Source organism: Haliotis rubra, unplaced genomic scaffold, assembly GCF_003918875.1.
Source record: "Haliotis rubra isolate DU_JTF1 unplaced genomic scaffold, ASM391887v1 Scf4, whole genome shotgun sequence".
Taxonomy (NCBI): Eukaryota; Metazoa; Mollusca; class Gastropoda; order Lepetellida; family Haliotidae; genus Haliotis; species Haliotis rubra.
Genome location: NW_025767079.1, coordinates 6999001 through 7022383, shown reverse-complemented (window position 1 = coordinate 7022383; position 23383 = coordinate 6999001). Strand labels below are relative to the sequence as shown.

General features: G+C 40.7%; 1 protein-coding gene across 1 annotated transcript in view; it reads right to left on the bottom strand.

Moving 5' to 3' along the window:
• Window positions 1-23383, bottom strand: part of LOC124287286 (transmembrane protein 26-like) — a 47838-nt gene that overhangs the window by 2869 nt on the left and 21586 nt on the right. Inside the window, exons 2-4 of the mRNA XM_046723785.1 lie at window positions 6493-6712; window positions 5927-6098; window positions 353-562 (exon numbers count right to left, since the gene is read on the bottom strand). Of these exons, the coding sequence (XP_046579741.1) occupies window positions 353-562; window positions 5927-6098; window positions 6493-6683 (573 nt within the window). The 5' untranslated portion in view covers window positions 6684-6712. The remainder of the gene's footprint in view (window positions 1-352; window positions 563-5926; window positions 6099-6492; window positions 6713-23383) is intronic.

Sequence of the window (23383 nt, the reverse complement as noted above, 5' to 3'; positions counted from 1 at the left end):
CTAACAAGTGCTTTCATGGTTCTGAATTATTGAAAAACAAAATAGAAGTTTGCAGAAAAATGTGTTACCCGAACTGACTGACTGACTGACTGAACAATTTTCGAACAAAGTCACTTGCATAATAGGACACCTATGTTCCATGAATATCAAGCCCATTTCCGGTGTTATCCGCCGTCATATTGTTGTAACATTACTAAAACCTGCGAAACACAATACTCCCTCGTAGTAACCTGTGTTTCAAGGAGGTCCAAGATTGATTAATTACATGAGTCAAAACTAACACAGTGACTCGTGGTTCATTGAGTGTGTTTATACAGTTAATATGCAAACCGCACGAAGGGTAAATACACACCACTTCCTCTTTAAAAGCATCAAAGAACTCGACGATGTCAGCAGCTGTGCCTATGTACACGAGGAGCAGCTGCGACAGCTGGTCGTGAGTCAGCTTCCCTTTGGGCAGGATCCACCGTCCTAGGATGAGGATCAGCAGCAGAAGCTGCTCTAGGGTCCTGATCCACTCGTCCGACGTCATCAGGATGGGGATGCGGATCTCGAACCTGAACTGTAAGGAACAGAGATGCGAGTTAGTTAAAAATAATGTTACGATTTCGAGGAGGAGGAGGAGGAAGACAGTGAAAGATGTAGAGATGGTAGATGTTCCAGTGGAAGATCGTTCAATCCATCTGTTGCTGCAGTTGGGAACAATAATTATTGCTGTCCACACTCATTACAAAGGCCTCATGGCGTTATTAATTCGTGAAATGAAATGTTATATGAACGTTATTGAATTTCTAAGAACGTGTGTTTGTTTGAAAAATCCCTGAAAAATCATGTGATTGATATTATGAGCAGCGAACGGCGACGTTGGGGAATGACGTCATGCATGAAACCAAATCTCCAAGTCTGGCCACCCCTAGCCAACTCTCCAAACCTGACTGAAATTCTTGAGAGGCATTTAGAAGTTGGTGAATATATAAGACGAGTATATGGATGGCAACTTCTTGTTTTTTGTATAACACAACGTTTCTCCAAAACCTGTCAGCATAGTTTGCAGGGGCCTTAAATCCCACAGGTTTCATCAAAGATGACACAGGTAGTACCAGACCTTGTGCCAACCCAATTTGCACTTGTTTCCAAACATGACGAATGAAGTATTTCCCTTCTTAGAGAAACTATTCTAATATAAAAAAAACGATCAATAAAATCCTCTAAATGTACGGAGGTACCAAAAGAATACAACCCTTATCTTGAAGTCGCGCACTACATCACCCCATAAAACATGAAAATAAAACAAAAACATTACAGTTGTCGTCTCAAATTTCAACGTCCTAATTTTTGGCCGACGCCTTAAAGTCTCATTAACCTCTATCTGCTGCTGAGATAATGCAAATCACAGAGGCCTTATCTCGTTATTTTTGCGATGAACCTATCCACGAAGCACACCTATTCACACTTAGCTTCTTTGAACAAATGAAAAATGCGAGGCGGGCTGGATTTTTTCACTCTATCCTATTCTGTTTATATCGAATCTCGCATACCACGATGACTTCATCGCACGCTAACGTGCCACTAGATCTTGATTACGACAACTGTCACTGTTTAAGCAATATTTCATGCAGTAACTGAGTTGCCCTATAACTTTATGGCTTTGGATTCTCTGATGCCCATCTTTGAACTTCATATTAACGTCATTTACCCATTTCGTTCCCCGCTGAGGGGAACACGTTAATGGCCATCTGTTATGGTTATTAATGTGTTTGTGTTATGAGGGAAAATTGTATATCATTTATGCATGAAGAATATGATATTTATAAACCTTGCAATATTTCCCGGTGTTGTAATTGTAGGTGGTTAAAAGGGAATTGATGTTCTTGCGGTGTTTATGTCAGTTTATTGACCTGATGGACTGTGGACGATGTAAAACAATACGAAGCATTGTCTGACTCACTGTGTTGCTGCCATTCACTGCGGAAGAAATAGTGTTCATATCATTATATGCGGATGAGAAGAACGATAAAATAATAATGTTGGGATGTCATTGGAAGCAGGTAGTTTCCGAGCTGGTCACTTCGTCAGGCAATTTACTGATGTGAGATAGGGGTTAAACGGTATACCGCGGTATTCATGGAACCGAGGTATTTTGCCTTCTGTTCGGTATACCGTGATGCAACGCAAAAAATCGGTATTTTCGATTTTCGTACCGTATTTTATTAACTTTTTCAAACTTTTTCTAAAATGACTAGAATTCGAATCATTTTGTCAAAATCTATGCAATTCTGTAAGGTTTGGTTCTTGTCAATTCAATTTTCTGCATTATGATCATATCTCATATACTTAACCGAAATGGACCGAACCGAAGGCCTTGTACCGCAATACGTACAGTACCTTGGTAAGAGCGTACCGTTTCACCTAATGTGAGGTACTGAAGGGTGAAATATATTCAGTTAGACATATTCCATACTTTAGTGGACTGGTGCAGGAGATTTCCCGTTTGTTCGTACAATATTCATTATTCAGTTATGCTTGTGCTTCTTTTGGAATGTATCTTGGTTTCAATATTTTCTTCTGCCTGTGCACTGCCACTGAGATGCGATTGGGTCAGTATATGTCACATGCCGGCACAGTCTGTCACTTCAATGTCAAGGAGCTGACAGTGAACATATTTAAGCATGAAATAATTTATCTAATCGAGTTTCAAACAAACATAATAATTCAGAGGGAATGGGAAGAGATCCCTGTACAATACCAAGCGCAGATTTGATTTTTCTGTTGAAAAACCCGGAACAAGCATGTAGCGCTTCAGTTGTGCTGTGGACAAGCAATCCCCTGGCCTCCAGCGGCAAATTAATGAGCTACAAAAAAGTTGTAGTGTCTGTCAAGATAACATGGCATCCCATGGCGTGGGATGAACTGATGCAGCTGTTGCAGCTAACACTGTCTAACACTGTCTGACTCTGCCAGGTGTTGCAGATAAGACGTCAGGTCTTTTTATAAAACTGACTCATATGCAGATGTTCTGGGGTGTAGTGAGTGAGTGAGTTTAGTTTTACGCTGTTCTGAATGCTGAGCCCATGGATGTAGAGTAATACATTCCTCCAAAGAGGCAAGTCTAGATAAGCCGACAGTACACGACCCCAGTGTGTTATTTGTTATTTTTCAAGAAATTATTATTTAGACTATGAACTTTTACCTTAGAGACTTGTGCAAGTCTATATTACAGATGTCCAATATTGTTTGTAAAATTATCGAGTCCAGACCAGACAAACCAGTGATTGTCACCATGCAATACGATGACAGGGCATGTGTTTATGAATCACTATGAAATATTGATGACATCAGGTGTTAGCGAAATAAAAGAAACAACAGACAATAACAAGTAGTGAAGCTTGTTATAATTTTGTACACGAGAATGAGTGAAGCTTTTCATATTTATTTACATGAAAACTAGGGAGGCGTTTTATAATTGTACATACGACAACTTGTGAAGTTGTGTATCATTTTTGTCTATATATTCGAGAACTAGAGAAGTTGTTTACAACTGAATGTTCAAGAGATAGTGAAGCTGTGTTTAATTGTGTATACGAGAACTAGTGAGGTTGTAAAGAATTATACAGACGGAATTAGAGGAATTATGTAGAGTGATATGGACGATAACTTGTGATGTCTTTTACGGAACTAGTGAAGTTGTGCCGAATTGTATATGCGAGAACCAGCGACGTTGTGTGGAATTATATAGACAATAAGTGCTCAAGATGTGTAGAATTATAGAGACGATAACTAGTAAAGTTATTACAAGGACTAGTTGTAAATAATTATATATGCCAGAACTAGTAAAGTGTATAATATATATTAATAGAAACAATGCACAGGCACATACACATACTAGTGTACATCATAAACGGAAACATATATTTATACATAAGAACTTTACACGAGACACCTGCTTTTAGCACGGAAGTTGATTCCACCAGTAAATGCCAAGCTGATACTATCTAGGAATGATTACCAGACCACATATTAACAATAATAAAGGTTTCATAACGAAACATATAAAAATAAAGGCATCCTCCTTTGTGAATGCCAGGTTGAATTTGTTTTCACTTTACACTTTACTTCAGAGCTGATAGTCATCATCATTGCACTGACGTAATTAGGTGAGTGAGGAACCATTGATTCTTTTGGCATGTAACTGTAGTTTTCTCCGAGGCAATGTTCTTAAAAGATCACCTCATAAAGGAGATGACGTCATATGTTTATGACGTCAGCTCGGGCATTCGATTTCCAATGCATCGGAGCCACACATACAAAAACGGATCCTAGACGATTTATGTGAGCATGGTTTTACGCCGTTTTCAGCAATATTCCAGCAATATCACGGGGGGACACCAGAAATCGGCTTCACACATTGTACCCATGTGGGGAATCGAACCCGGGTGTTCCGCGTGACGAGCCAACGCTTTAACCGCTATACTACCCATTGGCAAAAAGACGATTTAAAAACGATGTCAAACATGTATATTCTAGGAGGTTGGGTGGTCCAGTGGTTTATGCGTTTGCTCGTCACACCAAAGGTTCGGATTTATTCCCACGATGTGTGAAGCCCGTTTCTGCTGTCAGCTGCAGATGTATTACTGGAATTAAAAATACCTTAAAACCATACTCATTCACATATGGTTTCAGACACGCCATGCTGCTAACGGTCAAGGCAGCTCTATACATAGAATATATTTCCCGTCGTTATGTGTGTACACAGTATCGCTTTATGGCTGTTTAAGTGCCCGTTTAAGTGCCCGTTTAAGACACGTACATCACTACCTTGTCCCGAAGAGGGGTATAACACGCATCCGGCTTCATAACCACCACGTCAGAACTGTTCTCTGCCAGACTCCATCACGTTTAACATTGCTCACATTTACCCTAATCGCCGTGTTTAGTTACTTCTCTTTTGTAAAGGGGATTTTAAGTGTATCTTTGACAGCCAGAGCACCATCAAGTGCTGTTATAGGAATATCTCCCTGCATCAGCGTGTCTGGATAGGAAAATTACCGTTGAAGGTAAAATGACCCTTCTGGAAACGCTACTTGCAACCACATGGAAAAATTGCTTGAAATATACCTATTGCACCTAAACAAAAGAAAGTTGATTGTTTATACAATTTTTTGAAAAAATGTTTGATTAATTAAAAGGTAAATAGAATTAAGAATACCATCATTTGATTTACATTTTCAGAATTAGTATTTGGAAAAGATACTAAAACATATCAAAGTACATGTCATATATATAAAATAAGAAGTATCCTTCGTTGGTAGATCAAGAAACTTCTCCATGCATTTTGGATGGACCCCTTGAAAGACGTACAGCGTTTGTCAAGAGAATCGAGGCGCTAATGATACATGTAAAGTTCAGTTTGAAATCGCTGTCTTTACAAACCTATCACTTTACTGTTTAGAAGTATTGGGAGATGAAGTGGGGGTAATCTCGGAGCATCAGTTCACATGTGCATTGTTTTGCACAACAGCCAGAAGGGCCATCATTATGTTTACCCATGTGTCAGTGTCTGCGTGTGTGTCTGTGTGGTATGTGCGCACGCGTGTGTGTGATTGCTTGCTACTTAGTGTGTGTCTGTGTCTGTGTGTGTGTGTGTGGGTGTGTGTCCGTGTGAGTGGATATGTGTGTATATGTATTGGTGCACGGGTGTTTTCTTTAGACATGCGTGTGTGTGTTTGTCGTGATTTAATACTTCTTTCGAAAAATCTTTTCTCGGTTTCAGAAGGCGCTACAAACGCATTTAGATGTGCACATATGTTTTAATAATATTATAACTGCGTTTACTTCGAGAATCGTGAGAGCCTAGTAGGTACAAAACAAAGTGTTTCCTCCAAGTGTTGCTGCGGAAAGCATGCTGTGAACCCAGTCTTGTACTCACACCAAATGCACTGCCAAGGGTAGTGCTCATCTCTTCCATGGACTCATTCTGCGGCATGATGGTGCCGTTGTTTGCTGCTAGGAACTGGATCCGCCTCTCCATCTCGTTCAGTTCCAGGAACCAGATGGCAGGAACCACACACATCAGATAGATGAGAACACTCGGGCAGAACCTGGAGAAGCGAGAGAGTGAGTTGGTCCGTTGTAACGCCGCCTTCATCAATAATACAATTTTATCACAAGTCAAGGTTTGAAATCAAGGCGAATAAGATGGCAATATAAAAATTATTAAAACAGGGCTCACAAAGAATAATTGTATACATGTATCATACAAAAACACAACGACATTGTTTTGTCCTAAGAACAAAAATTGGTTCTGTAGGGCAGTCAGATGTACGCACGGCTACTTTTGGGGAATTTTTTTTTCGCGTTACAGCTCATTTTTGTTACGCTGTTAGCATAAACATTAAGTCACACGTGCACGTACTAAATAGAAAATGAGTCATTGAAGGACAACACAGTTCACAAATAACAGGATATGACAATATTGATATATACTGAACTTACCATTTCCACTCCTTGCCTCCCTTCTTGCCGAGGGTGACGGTCATTTCCAGTAGAAGCAGACCAAGCGCACACGCAAGGTACCAAAAACGCTGGTCCTTCGTCACCACGTACAACCGCCATATTGAAATGGCTCCGTGACTTGAGAAGAGCAGACGTACAGTGATGGCGCGGAATACTGAGAAGCAGCTCATGTCAGCTCCGTCACAACGTCATCAGCACCCTGCAACAAAACACTGGTCTTGAAAACAAAACACTGAACGAAATCAGCATCCGAAACGTGAGCGTCGCAGAATCTTGAACTCCACCTGACATCGGTGTGAGAGCGATCTAATGGAGGACAAGTGCTTCATCTTACAAAAGTATGATAGATGGAAATACTTCCAACTCGTTTCAGTCTAAAGGTGTGTCGGAATCATTACAACTAAATATATCCCTGAAACCTAATAAAGAAAATGAGAGAATCTACTTTTGTAATACACTCGTTAGCCAAAGGTTATGTTTTCTGGTGAAACGACATTTTCGTGATGTCCATATTAGAATACAGATTACACTCAATACCTTAGTTTTTGAGCGAGTTCAACAATCTGAACTGGATAGAGTTCCCTTGTGAAATAGTTTCGAAATGAACAATCTTCATTCATTCTGGGAAACAAACTACATCTAATATGATAACTGGCTATTGCTGAACACTTACATGTGAAAGTGGTTATACTTATCATATACCTATGAAGAATATGGACCATTTTGCACATGCAATACTGGCTTTCGGCATATGCCTATATTAACCACCCGGGCTGAAAATACTTATCAGCCACATCAGTCGTATTGCCCGGCTACTAAACTGGTGCGGAATGAATGCACGCAAAGGTTCAAAACTTCAATGGACGGAGCCTAGTTTACTTTAGTGTTACGTCCCTTGAAGTGGTATATGATGAAAAGGCTATGATATGACAGTTTCCGTTTCGCCAGTCATATCAGCCCGAGGGCCGGAGGCTGATATGGCTGGCGAAAGGAACACTGTCATGTAATAACCTCTTAACATATCCCAGTGATGCTGTTTGAGGGCAAATGTTGTGAAGGTCAAGGTCACGTTGATACACCACTAAGCGTTATTTGCTACTGAATTAAGTTATTCTACATGTCCCTAATCCTCTCCTGGGTTTTACATGCTAACCCGATTATATTGTGTTCAGGTCTCGGGAAGCTGAAAGTGTGAGAAGCCAAAATGTGGATCTTGTTTGAGTTCAATTGAGAACTCATAGATTGCTTGGTCCGAGCAGTTTTCTCTCGATCTTTCAACCGTTCGACCTGCTTATGTTTCTATGCATGTAAGCACCATACCCGTACTATTGGGCTTGAACAAAGTGGCAAAGGTTTGATACCTGCATCACTTCGGGCTTTCTTTGTCCACACATCACGCCAACAGACCCATATATAACTGCATTATCTTCTAAAGTGGCTTTCACTTCAACTCACTCATCCACTCACTCATGTACATTACATGTAAATCTAAAGGGACATGTCAATAATTGTTGATAACTGTAGCAAGACCTAAGTGTATACATACTGGGCGAAGGTATCATGCACCGCGCCGACAGACCATGTATTATTTGATACCAAAATTTGTTGCCCTTACTGTCCTCATAAACAATCTCCTTACAACCTTTTATAACGTCAACACTACTTACAATTTCCCACGGGGCGGTGGGGGTAGCCTAGTGGTTAAAGCGTTCGCTCGTCACACCGAAGACCAGGGTTCGATTCCTCAAATGGGTACAATCTGTGAAGTCCATTTCTGGCGTTCCCCGCCGTGATATTGCTAGAATATTCCTAAGAGCGGCGTAACACCACACTCACTCACTCACTCAAGTCAGCACAATCTCCTTCAAAGCCAGCACTCCTTACAATCTCCTACAAAGCCAGCACTCATTACAATCTCCTTCAAAGCCAGCACTCATTACAATCTCCTTCAAAGCCAGCACTCATTACAATCTCCTGGAAAATCAGCCCTCCATACTACCTCCTTCAAAGCCGGCACTCATTACAATCTCCTTCAAAGCCAGCACTCATTACAATCTCCTACAAAGCCAGCACTCATTACAATCTCCTAAAACGCCAGCACTCCTTACAACCTCCTTCAACGTCAGCACTCCTTACAATCTCCGACAAAGCCAGCACTCATTACAATACCCTGCAACGCCAGCACTCATTACAATCCCCTCCAAAGCCAGCACTCATTATAATCTCCTTCAAAGCCAGCACTCATTACAATACTCTGCAACGCAAGCACTCATTACAATCTCCTCCAAAGCCAGCACTCATTACAATCTCCTTCAAAGCCAGCACTCATTTCAATCTCCTTCAAAGCCAGCACTCCTTGAAATCTCCGACAAAGCCAACTCTCCTATCATTCTCCTACAAAGCCAGCACTCCTTACAATCTCCTTCAATGCCAGCACTCCAAATTATCTCCTTCAACGCCCGTGTTCGTTAAAATCCCCTACAACGTGATGACTTTTCTCAATTTCCCAAAACGCCAATACCCTTTACAATCACCAAAAACGTCAGTACTCTTCACAGTCTTCACACGTCAGTATTCCTCACTATCTTCTAAAACGTCGGTACCCTTTATACTGTCCACTTTAAATCAGTTCTTCTTTCCATTAGCTATAGGTCACGGCACTTCGCGAGACCTTAGTACTTCCGGTTTCAAACAACGTTTAATACCTTGGTCTCATGGTTGTCAGTTGACAGTAAGGAACCGATAATCCTTGCAGGAATAGCAAATTTCCGATCTAACCATCCCCAAATTAGCCAACTATTACGACTGTCAACAGCTGTGACAGCCAAGCATGCTTGTACATTTGGTCCGGTCTGGTAAAGTCATATTTTGGGGTTGCGCACTTTGGAACAAGAACTGGTTTCTTGAATATACGCTTGTCACCGGATATATGGCACCGGAAGTAAGCTGGGCTTTATCTCGCATATCGCAAGTTGGCGCGCGCAAACGGAGCCGGGAACCAGCTTAGTACCGGAAGTAGCTCCTCGCGAGACTTACAGGCACTATTTGTTTACATTCCTTACTATCTGTGAAGTCAGAACTCCTGACTACGCCTCCAGTACCCATGTCTGCTGTAAGGACTGCTCTGTTTTTGCTCAGCAATAAAACCGACGCTCATTACTCTGTGCTTTTACGTCAGTTCACCATGTACTAATGTAAAGTAACCCTTGAGCCAACAATTTTTAACTCACGCACATAAGGACAGGTGGATTCGTTCAAATTCGTTACATCACTGTTTTCATGGAGTTAATTACGTTTCCAGAGATCGCTCTGTTAACATGGTAACTTAACTTTCACACTAATGTTCTTTAAAATGGAACGATTAAACATTCTGACGTGACGGATAAATAAGAAGCACACATAACAGGAGAAAATACAACGTCATCATTCTCAACATCACTAAGAGTGTGCTTCATCTTCTGCAAATCATACCACTGCATCTGGAAAGATATTTTCTAATTTTGGAAAATATTTACGTTCAGCCCCTTTGGTGTTTAAAGATTTCTTCTGTAATCACGTCAAGGAAATCAGTGCCTTGACACACGTAATAATTCAAAATTAAAAAATAGTCCCTGTCTTCGTAGTCGGAGCAGAGAATGTTTCCTCTCACGAAACTCATAACGAAACAAGGGTTTATTATGATCGTGATATAGTTATCAGTCCTCTGAGTTGATAGTCCTCTCATTCATTCCTGCACGTAAGGCGCTATTAATGTCATTGTATGACATGGGGAAATGTGCTTCTCTTGATAAAGCCGATAGTTGCGACCGCACGATGACAACGATGTGACTGAAGGGAAGATTAGGTTTATCACCGCGTGTACTTGCATGCTTTCAGAGAGGCATCTAAATGGAATGGAATGTTATTGGCTTGAACTATGCAAGGAATAGATGTTGAATTTGCATTTTATCTATGGATAACGTCATTTAGGAAGGCGAGAATTTACCAATGTCAACTCATTTTGAAGGTGTAAGAAAATACTCCGAAAAGTCGTGTTCCTCAAAATAAAGATGTTGACATCCATAAATTCTCGACTTTATGTGTACCACTGCTAATTGCCGTTCAAAGAGTCAATTCGGACGTTCGTGGTCAGTTGTCGTCATCAGTGCCGATATGTCCAACATAATCCTTGTGGTGAGTCCGGGAACAGAGTAGGTACCCAATAACTGAGTCTTAACGCTGGAGGCCAACACGATGGGAATTGGATTATCTGGAGGTCAACACAATGCGAATTAGATTAACTGGAGGCCATCACAATTGGGATCGGAATATCTGGAGGCCATCACAATGGGGTTTGGATTATCTGGAGGTCAACACAGTGGGGTTTGGATTATCTGGAGGTCATCACAATTGGGATCGGATTATCTGGAGGCCATCACAATGGGGTTTTGATTATCTGGAGGTCATCACAATTGGGATCGGATTATCTGGAGGCCGTCACAATGGGGATTGGATTATCTGGAGGCCATCACAATGGGGTTTGGATTATCTGGAGGTCAACACAGTTTGGATCGGATTATCTGGAGGCCATCACAATGGGGATTGGATTATCTGGAGGTCATCACAATTGGGATCGGATTATCTGGAGGCCGTCACAATGGGGATTTGATTATCTGGAGGCCATCACAATGGGGTTTGGATTATCTGGAGGTCAACACAGTTTGGATCGGATTATCTGGAGGCCATCACAATGGGGATTGGAGTATCTGGAGGCCATCACAATGGTGTTTGGATTATCTGGAGGCCATCACAATGGGGTTTGCATTATCTGGAGGTCAACACAGCAGGGGTTGGGTTATATTATGCAGAAGTCAACAGAAAGGGGATTGGATTATATGGAGGCCAACACAGCAGGGGTTGGATTATCAGGGTGATTATGTGTAATGGCTGAGACCATTACTTATCTTTTCAATCGCTTGTGCGAACACATGGAGTCATGTCTGACCTTCAGTAACCCATTCATATGCTTTTTACCGACATTTTGTCTTTTGCTGTTAACAGAATCTGTTTCCAGACAGGCTTTATTGTACATGTTATATTTTGAATATTATGAATATTGCCTAATGTGCCTTTTATAAACACTCTCTCTATCCACAGGGAGAACAAGCTTCTATCGCAAGACCTTCGAAAGATTGAGGAATAGCTGGGTGTGTTTTGGTAAAACGCATCTACATGAACAGTGAGATGAACGCGTTCCAGTAATGAATGTAAATATTAATCCGTTATTACCAAGCTAATCCGATCCCTGTCTGAATAACAAGAAACGTGAATAATATGTTGTAATGTAATATTTGTAATGCCTGGATTTTCTCAAAACACACCAAAGGGAATTTCAAGGGTCATCAGCAAGAATATTTTCCTAACACGTTTCAGGAAACACACAAAAAAACTTTCTTGTCATTTGAAATGAATATATCCGTGCACCTTTATCGTGCACATTGCCGCAGGATCTGCTGGTTCCAACTGACCATAAATCACCGAAACCTTCACGTGCTCAACACCCTCCACCGCCATGACCGCAGCTCCCAAATCTCAATGGAGAACTATCGTATTCATTATCCCGCACCTGTTCTTTGTTATGGTGTGCGTTCAACAGCCCTTGAAATAGGCGTAGTGTAACTCTGGCGAACATGCCACATGCACAGCTGTGTTCATTGATCATAGCATCAGCAGATGGGAGGAAGAAGATCACTTCCTCACCTACAGGAATGTGAAGGTCATCTGATCAATACAGATCCACGTCAGAAGCATTCAGTGATTGATTGTTTCCACTGCGCATGCGTCGAACCCTTTCCGACAATCAATGTAAAATATGTTATTAAATTCACCATTGGAAAATGTACGTACAGTGATATAGCGATCTTGACTGGCAAAAGAAACTTCAATTTCATGAAAAATATTTATGTAGATATACATGCTTAGTAAAAGTAGCCATTTTGAATTTCTGGCTTACAGTAAATAAACGCGAACAATACGGCAGGTTAAAAAATACGAATTTTGAGGTTATGAATTATTAATAAAGAAAACAAAATTTCTAATGTCGAAATTGATAACGTTTCTATGCCTAATATTTTCATTACCAAGTAACCCACTATAAAGTATCGATCACCCATTATCAAGTATCGATCACCCACTATCATCACAACGATGAAGGTCTCCTCTGTTTCTCTTACGTATTTCAGCAGTCATACGATACATCGGGAGTTCTGTCTTGGTCGTCAACCATTTTGTCCTTTTATCTCCATCCAAAATTATACACAAATAATGTGTCTTTAATGGACATAACACTTATGAACTTATTCCAACGAAGCACAAACATACTGGTTGGTCTCCAAATATGAATATCTTTCGCTACCATTCCCTATGCATGCTTTTCTTTATATAATATATAATTACCTGTATGCAAATAAATACTTATATTACAAACAAAGAAAAAATAATCAAATTTATTCCATTTCATATATTGTATTTTTGCTACCTGCTCTCAACGCAGGTAACGAAAATTAGAACAGGTTCCTAGCAACAGAACCCGTCACCCAAACACACCCCATTCATAATAGACACCTCGACATGGCACACATCATTAGCAGATTCTTTCACAAACAATGAGGGCGTAAATTCAATGAGATTTACATCGAGACGTACTTACTTCACATTATAGATCTTGGACATCGGCCAGTAGTTTGTTTTCTTAATCATCCAAATTAGTATATTTATCTTATCATTATTTGAATTATTATATGCTAGCATATTAACGATCAAACCCATAAATATATAAAAACATACTCATGCCAGTAATGGTTGTCACCCCCCACCCCAACCCCACCCTCTCTCCAATAAAAAAAATTGAAGGGGGTGACAACCATTTTTGGCATGAGTATATATAAAATAATTCATAAGCAAAGACATACATGTTTAGATAATTCAGTTTTTCAGTTTAGTTCATTTCTCATGTCTCATTATTAGGTCAGTTCACTTTACAATATATCATATTTTTTAGCAAACAACCAAAGAGCTACATTTGCGTGTAAGTAACATAAGGGAGGGTTAAAGTGTTTCTGACGGTAGACCAAAGTTTAAGATTTATCTGAGAACCCCCGCGATACAGACAGGTGATGTTCTCAGTGGTTGGAGTGCCTTGCCTACACATCATGCCACTTTCATTATTTGCGTTTTGGTCCCGATCCCTCGTTCTGGATTGTTCTATGTAACCAACAGACTCTCGAGTATCTGGGACTTGTCCAACTTCAAAAACATGTGAGCAGAACAAGTGAGTTGATGTAAGTGCCAGATGTTTAAACAATCAGTAAGTAACAACGTGCGCTGCAGTTTGGCATCACGAGGAATCCCTAGTGCTTCCGTCAATAAAACCAAGATAATATACAAATATAGATGATATTTGAGTTCGGAAGCTGTAAAATAAAGCCGATGAAACGCGCCATTGTTTTTGTGGGAGTGAGTAAACAGGAATTACCTTCATAAAAAGTTAGCGTTTTATTGCATGTCTCGCAAAGAATTGCATTTTCGATACAGATATGTTTTCGACAAATAAATATCCAAGGGTGTTCATATTTGTTTTCCGAAGAGGGGACTAACAGGCTGACTTGGTGGATGATCCCAGATTCGTAGATCGATGTTTATGATGTTAATCACTAGGTTGTCTGGTTCAGATTCGATTATTTACAGACCGATTGAATATTGCTGAACAAGTAAAACAAACAAACAAACAAAACATACTTGTTTAATTGGACAGTGTGAGACTGACCTCCACATACAACGGGTAGTACCTGTGAATATCCGGGTTACAATTGATCTTCAGCAACCCACATGAGGGATCGGGTGCCTCGTTTGATTCAGGTCATCGTATCCCAATTGCGTTGATCGATTTCAAAATGCCATCACTTAGGATAGTGAGTGAGTGAGTATGATAAGAAAATTGCTCCTGTTTTTTATTGTACGCCAGTGAAATTTGGGGCAATAATTATCATCATCATGTCGAGCTCGGACAATCCTTGAATGGGTGACCGTGTTTGGCAGCCTGACTCTTGAGAGTTTCTAGGACTTCAGTCCTGCCCCACAACGAAGCACATGTGATGCATGTGGTCTCACCTTAGGCAAGGGAGTTTGTTCAAATTGCCTCTGTTCACCCAGCAGAAAATGGGTACCCGGTGGGATAAAGTAATGTGACTATAACCTTCTAGCGCCTAACAGGCAGCTTGGGTTATCCGGGGTAATAAGAATCAGATTCTGATTAAGCGCCGCGAGCAATCACTTGGTGTTTGGAAACTGTGCGCTATAGAAGATGACTTATTATTATTATTAATAGAGCAAGTGCAAACTACATACTTTAAACGATATTTAAGGGTGGGACAGTTTGCCCCCAACAAGGCTATACTTGGTAAGACTGGTAGGTATGATATGTTGATATTAACTCAAATACGATGTATTAAGTATTGGATTAAGTTGTTGCAAATGAATGTAAATCTGTATCCATATCAATGTGTTGTATTACTTAAAAGTTTAGACGAAAATCGAAAATGTAATTGGGTGTCCAACATTAGAACAATCTTGTTTAGAACAGGTTTCTCATTTGTGGATATTACAAAATGTTGGTGATGCAAATTTGTTTATACTGAAGTTTAGAGAAAGATTAATTGACATGTACAAACAAACCTGGCATGATTCTATTTGCAACTCGCATTATTTAACGCACTACTGTAAGCTGAAAGCAGTTTTGGAGCCTGAATGTTATATTTTATCCCTACATAATTTTAGAATTGTTACTTACAGGAGACATAAAGACAGTGGTATAACTAGTTGTATCTGTATAAATCTTGGAGCGATTGAAGATGAATACCATGTTTTTATGCAATGTACAAAATATAATGAAATTCGGCAAAAATACTTGCCACAGCTGAATACCATGCCTCAATGTGAACAAAGCGTGATAAAAGTATTACACTCTAAAGATTCTAATGTTGTTAAATCAGTTGCTCTGTTTTGGAAACATCTGTTTAAACATTATACATGAAAATAGCACGCGGCATTGTAAAATATTGTATCTTTCAATTGTATTATAGGCCGTTAGGCCCACATTATTGAATAAATATGACTGTATGTCTGTCTATGGTCTTAAGTGATTGAGTGAGTGAGAGGGTCAGTGGGTGTATGGGTTCTGATTGAGTGATTGAGTGAGTGAGTGAGTGAATATGGATTTTATTCCAGCAATATCAGGGGGAATTAGTACAGTGGAATCGTGAAACTCTGGACATGGAACTAAATAATGCTTTATTTGATTATCTCAGATTGATATTTCATCACGTTAAATCGTGTTGATTTTTGTGTAGGTGGATAGGACTCAGTCGCTTTCCACTATATCTCATCAGCTAATTAGTGTCAGAATACATTTCATGTTACTGGAGAAAAACGTTAAATATGCAAATGCCATAACTTGCTAATTAAACGTTAAGCTATGGAATTATAACTACAACCGCCTTGCTTAAGTGAGGCCGGATGCCAACGTTGTAAATATCGGAGTACATATTAAAAATATTACAGTTTCTTTTTCATCTTACAGCACATCAGCTGAATACACAGATTGTTGAATTCTCCTTTAAAATCCTTCCAGTCGTTCTGATCATTAGGAAACATGCGGTTATTAGTCTGTTTTAATTATCTTGTAATGGGGCAATTATATTGAACATGTCTGCGGTTTTATGAAGTAGCGCTGCCATCGGAAACGTTGCCTACTGCGGTGCAAAGATCCAACGTGAGAGTTAGTGTGTACTATTGGGAAGAGTAAACTTGGAGCGTGGGTGTATCGGGGAAGAGTTTGTTGTTCGGGATCTAGGGGAGGAGTGTCTGGGATGGAAGAGTTTGTTTAGGATATGTGACAGGGGTACGTTTGAGCTTGTTTGGTGTTTTGCATCTGAGTGAAGGGTTTGCCTGAAGTGGGGGTATCTGGGGGAAGAGCTTGTTTGGAGTTTTGCAGCTGAGTGAAGGGTTTGCCTGAAGTGGGGGTATCTGAGGGAAGAGCTTGTTTGGTGTTTTGCATCTGAGTGAAGGGTTTGCCTGAAGTGGGGGTATCTGAGGGAAGAGCTTGTTTGGTGTTTTGCATTTGAGTGAAGGGTTTGCCTGAAGTGGGGGTATCTGAGGGAAGAGCTTGTTTGGAGTTTTGCATCTGAGTAAAGGGTTTGCCTGAAGTGGGGGTATCTGAGGGAAGAGCTTGTTTGGTGTTTTGCATCTGAGTGAAGGGTTTGCCTGAAGTGGGGGTATCTGAGGGAAGAGCTTGTTTGGAGTTTTGCATCTGAGTGAAGGGTTTGCCTGAAGTGGGGGTATCTGAGGGAAGAGCTTGTTTGGAGTTTTGCATCTGAGTAAAGGGTTTGCCTGAAGTGGGGTATCTGAGGGAAGAGCTTGTTTGGTGTTTTGCATCTGAGTGAAGGGTTGCCTGAAGTGGGGTATCTGAGGGAAGAGCTTGTTTGGGTTTTGCATCTGAGTGAAGGTTTGCCTGAAGTGGGGTATCTGAGGGAAGAGCTTGTTTGGAGTTTTGCATCTGAGTGAAGGGTTTGCCTGAAGTGGGGTATCTGAGGGAGTTTTGTTTGCCTTTGGAGTATCTGAGGGAAAGAGCATCTGAGTGAAGGGTTTGCCCTGAAGTGGGGGTATCTGAGGGAAAGCTTGTTTGGAGTTTTGCATCTGAGTGAAGGGTTTTGCCTGAGCTTGTTTGGTGTTTTGCATCTGAGTGAAGGGGTATCTGAGGGAAGAGCTTGTTTGGTGTTTTGCATCTGAGTGAAGGGTTTGCCTGAAGTGGGGTATCTGAGGGAAGAGCTTGTTTGGTGTTTTGCATCTGAGTGAAGGGTTTGCCTGAAGTGGGGGTATCTGAGGGAAGAGCTTGTTTGGAGTTTTGCATCTGAGTGAAGGGTTTGCCTGAAGTGGGGGTATCTGAGGGAAGAGCTTGTTTGGTGTTTTGCATCTGAGTGAAGGGTTTGCCTGAAGTGGGGGTATCTGAGGGAAGAGCTTGTTTGGTGTTTTGCATCTGAGTGAAGGGTTTGCCTGAAGTGGGGGTATCTGAGGGAAGTGTTTGTCTGGTGTTTGAGATCTGGTGGAAAGGGTGTTTGTTTACCTGTACTTACCATGCTCCTTTAGAGAATGAATACAGTATTTGGCCTCAGTTTACAGTCAGCAAAAAATCAGTTTACCTTGCAGTTTGGCAGCCTTAGACAAACACGCCACTAATGCGATATTAGATATCAATGAAGTTCTTATTCCCTGTAAATCCCCTTCCCGATCCAACGCCTGTATCATGTGCTGACTGGTTCCTCCCATACCCCATTGCTCTCAATATATACCAGTGTGGTCTCTGTACACACCACACTGCCCTCACAGACATAAATACTACCAGTTTTCAGGTGGTAAAAAGAGAACTCTGACGTTTCCCCTTCGACAAATACGATATGCTTCTGATAAAAGTGTCTAATTTATGCACCCGAGTTTTCCACGCAAGAATTTGGTAATATTGAATTACAGAAAAAGGTCTGAACACAGCAGACCCCCTCCCAGAGACCATATATTGTTCCCTTAGAAGTGTTATTTATTTGAGAGACATTAAACCACCAGTACAATAAGAAAACTGTTCATATCTGCTATGCTTCTCCTATCACCTCCTGTCAAGCCTCCACACACTATCGCGTTCCTTCAAGCTATTACCCGCACTTGCTATTGCACAAATTTTGAATTAATCGTGAAATACAGAGAAGAAGTGTGTACGTGCCAGATTTTGGCATATTTGCTTTTGGTTGAAAAGTGTCAGAAATCTTGGATGTCATTGACTTTTCGTAAAAATAAAATCTTGTATTTAAGGTAAAGAGATAACTGTTCACAACATATGTGCTTAATGTGTCACTTTTTTATCCGAATGCTGCTCCTTGTCAAAACATCTTAAATATGTGTTTACTTGAGTCAGTCAGTGTGCACCCAATACTTATACACACGTTGAGCCCATTTCTAGTGTTTCCCCACGTGACATTGCTGGAGTATTGCTAAAAGCGGTGTAAAACTAAACTCACTCACTCACTCATACACACGTTGAGGCAGATTTCCAGGAACATATTAGAATGACAGTCAGTCAATTGGAAATATATCACTCGAAACAAATAGAACAATTTTACTTAAAAAGATATGTTTAATACGGGAGTTAATACTCTTAAATTATAAAATCGTAATAATCTGTGATAATTCTATTATACACAGTTCTGTTACGGATTATGATGACTATCATAATTATTTTCCTAACTCGATAAACAAGTGGGGAATGACAGAATGTGCTGAAAAGTGCAGTAAATAGATTTATAAAACCATGAAGATATGGTTCTACCAGCAGTGTTTCCAGTGTGGGAAGATGCACCATACCCATTTTCCTTCATTACAGTGTAATTAGTCAGTTGAAACTACACAATGAGAAATTGAAAGAATCATATAATAAAACAGTCCAGGTGTCCTCCCCTTAAATTAAATCATCCCATTATCTATTTACAACGGTATGCAACATATCCGCTTAATAGCTGCACGCTTCCAGTCTTATTTCTATTTAGGAAGAAGGATCGTAGTGTTAACTACCCACATATCTAAGGATTGCCTAAGCGTCGACCATGCACTCTTGAAAGTCTCAGATTAATACGTTTAAGGCGGAAATTTCAACTGGAGCCTGTCTAGCCTGGAGTGTAAAGCACGCTGAGGTCAAACTGACACTACCTGGCGCTATAAAGTGGAACTAATCTCCGGATTGTGTCAGTACGGCCCCATAACAAGAGATTGATCACCAAGAAATGTGGGTCGATAGTGTAGAAGAGACTAAGCCCCAAACCAGTTATAAAGAAGGTACAACGGGTGGAGGAAAAGAGATTCCATTGGTATTGGAAAAGAAGGGGAATGTGTGAATCTCCTTGTGATGGACCCCTATATTATACATCAAGAAAATGATTGTATCTTACCGCACACCTAATTATATTGCATGCAGGTCTTATACATGCATGATTTGGTCCGAATCGTTACGAATACCACAGTTAGGCACAAAAAAAAGGCGGCCGAAAACGTAGGTATTCCCCTTTGATCTTTTCTTTCGGAAAATATCGTAATATCCCGTGAATGGCGGCTAACACTGTCAATACGAGATACAATGCCAAAGGTTCAACATTTTGAGTGGTGAATATAAGAAATGGGCCTTACATTACGTTTACGGGCCGCATTGAAAATAATAGAATGGGCGTCAGCCATTAAGACTCCGGTAATCATGGGAGATAGATATTACATGCATAGTGAATCTGTTTAAAAGAGCACACGGCGATCTGTACATAATCGAGTCTGGACGGGGGTGGGCTATTGCTCAGAGAAGCCACGACCACGAGCAACTGGGATACGACGTAATTTGTCAACCATCGGGCCTCACCAGTTGATCCCGTTAGTCGCCTCTCATGACAAGCAAGGATTGCTGAAGATCGATTCTTACCAGGATTTTTTACGGTCATGTTATCTATTAAAATATTATCATTTAATTATCTTTTACTTTTAATAATCTCCCAGTTTAGCTATAATAAAGTGCATAGAAAGCACATCTTCTGTACAGCACAGAAGACACATCATATCCTTCCACATATCTTCAAATGTAACGAAATGGTCGGATTTTGAAACTAAATTTCAAGTACTTGTTCTGTAAAGGATCACACGTGGTTGGTAGCCGATTGGTAAAAGGATTCTCTCGTAAGCAGAAAGCACGGGTTCGATTCCAACCAATGACTGAAGACTATCCATTAGTTTAACCGGCTACAGTATGACCGCAAATTTCATATAAGCGGGCCAAAAATGCCCCTCATTCCGCAAGGGTTTGGTTTGGATGTTGATCAACGCCGCACTCACCAATATTCCAGCTATAAGGCGCGGTCTATAAATTATCGAGTCTGGACCAGACAATCCGGTGATCAACAGCATGAACAACGATCTACGCAATTGGGACACGATGACATGTGTCAACCAAGTCAGTGAGTCTGATCACCTGATCCCGTTAGTCGCCTCTTATGACAAGTATGGGTTACCAGGCGCGTAGCAAGCCAATTCTTTGTGTAAGCCAGATTGGTTGCAAATCTTTATATTTAGATAGTATTGAGGGTTTTACACAACCTTTTTAGCAAAAATCATGTGTAAGCCGGGGCTCTTTTATAATGGAAGCTACGTCCCTGGTTACTGAAGACCAATTCTAACCCGCATCTTCACGGGTACATTCCACAAGGAATTTCAGCCCCGCTATCGTGATGTGATTTCAGATATGTTGCTATGGCATACCTATCTGGATTCGTGGAAACCTGCCCCAGACAGATCCCCATCCTTCACATTCTGAGTCTTCGTTCCATACATTCCAGTGTAGCCGTAAATCAAACCGCAGGTTTTAAAATAAATTCATGTAGCATTTCGGCAACATACGCCTGTAAGAAACTGCAATGTAGTGTTCACATCCAGAAACGATATGGCACAAACACGATGGCAATGAAGACTTATAGAGTGATACAAGAAGACGCCAGAATGATATATGAGGAGCCTGATCAATATAATGAAGCAACAGATGCAAAGGATGCTGTCACGCAACAACATCATCGGATGATCGGAGCGACCGGGGAATGAGTTAAATGAAGAACACGGGTAATTTATACACGTTCAAGAATGTATGTAATCCGTCTCGATCCATCAAAGTTGACGTAATGTACGTATTTGAGCTGACTTGAACAGAGAACAAGAAGATCATTTGAGCGTTTTGGGAGTGATGGAGTACCTGTATGTGGCCTCGAGATTTGATTAACTACGTGACGTTTTGTTTAAATCCCTCTACTTCAACCAACACTCTTTAACGGTAAACATGCGTGCAACTCATGTCGGATATGGTGCAAGACGAGCTACTTGAGGCATACAATTACACCGCCCATTGATGCAGCTATGTCCCTTCTACATGATAAGCGTGCAGTCCAATTCCATATTTCTGGTATTATGACGTCAATTGGCGGGGGAGTAGGTTGGTTAGTGAGGGAGTGGGACTTGACGTCCCAACGCACACCAAGAATGGAATTTGCAAATTATAACCATTTCGGAATTTATAACCATTTTCGTTTAAGGGAACTGACGAAAGAATACTTTTAAGAAACGGTGCGCTGCGCCCGGTTCATTTTAATCCCCACGTCTCTACCCCAATTGTGTAACGTATAAATGCGTCAGAAGAGAAGAGTGAGTGAGTATGGTTTTATGCCGCTTTTAGCAATATTCCAGCAATATCACGGCGGGGACACCAGAAATGGGCTTCACACATTGCACCCGTGTTGGGAACCGAGCCCGGGGATGAGTGAACGCTTTAACCACAAGGCTACCCTACCGCCCTCAGAAGAGAAGAGGGGCGGTGGGGTAGCCTAATGGTTAAAGCGTTGGCTCGTCACGCCGAAAACCCGGGTTCGAATCCCCACATGGGTACAATGTGTGAAGCCCATTTCTGGTGTTCCCCGCCGTGATGTTACTGGAATATTGCTAAAAACGGCGTAAAACCAAACTCAGTCAGTCAGTCAGAAGAGAAGAAAAGAGCAATCAAAATCACCTTTTTGGTTTCTTTGGTACTCTGCTGAAATGTTTACCTTACATCAGGGTGCATGAGTTTAGTTTTACTCTACTTTTAGCAACACTCCAGCAACATCACGGCGGGGGGACACCAGAATTGGGCTTCAAACATTGTACCCATGTGGGGAATCGAACACGGGTCTTCGGCGTGATGAGCAAACGCGTTAACCACTAGGCTATCCCAACGCCACTTTACTTCAGAACTTTACAACATGGTACCACATGAAAAGTCAACGGATACAGAGGTTGGTAAGGGGAAGCACTGACCGAAGGAGTACAATTGTTGTCGCTGAAGTAAATGTCACCAGCTTTCCTTAGCAACTTATTTTGGACCTACGACACATTTCCCATGATGCCAATTTTTTAAGTTTTCATTTTAGCATTTTCGGAAAATACTAATTTAACAACATTCACATAAACCAGTATATCAAATGGTCGGTCTCTATGAGTGCATTATCTTTTTCATGGCACTGAAGAGGACTTTTTTTGTGATTTGATATGATTCACATACGTTGTCTGTCATGAGGGTTCATGACAAGTATTTCAGTGAAGAGGCAAAATACATACTACCGAGGATCTAAGAACCATATGCTGCATATTTAAACACTGTATAAGAGTATAAGAGCTGGCATGTGTAGTACACGAAGCTCCCCACGCCCTCTCCCCAAATAACGACTGTTTATTCTATACAATAATTGTTATTAACTTGAAACGAACATGTATCCTAGTACACAAAGCTCCCCCCTCCCCAAATGACGAGTTTTCTTGTATACAATAATTGTTATTAACTTGAAACGAACACGAACTGCATGCACTCCCCCGTCACGTACATGAACCGACCAGAAACACACGCAGGTCGTTATGTAAGTGCAGTGTACCCCCATTTCATTTCAACCAACCTCACCTCATACCAACCGACAAATGAAAAAACTCGGTAAAACGAATAGAAATATCAACTTATATAAATAGAAATATTAACTTATATGAATAGAAATATTAACTTATATGAATAGAAATATCAACTTATATAGATAGAAATATTAACTTATATGAATAGAAATATCAACTTATATGAATAGAAATATTAACACCGAATAATACCAAAACGCGGGTAGTCTCAGAGGTATCATGTACTGTTTATGACGTAATATGTGTTGAGATTCTCTTGTTTGCCTGTTGAACGAGACAA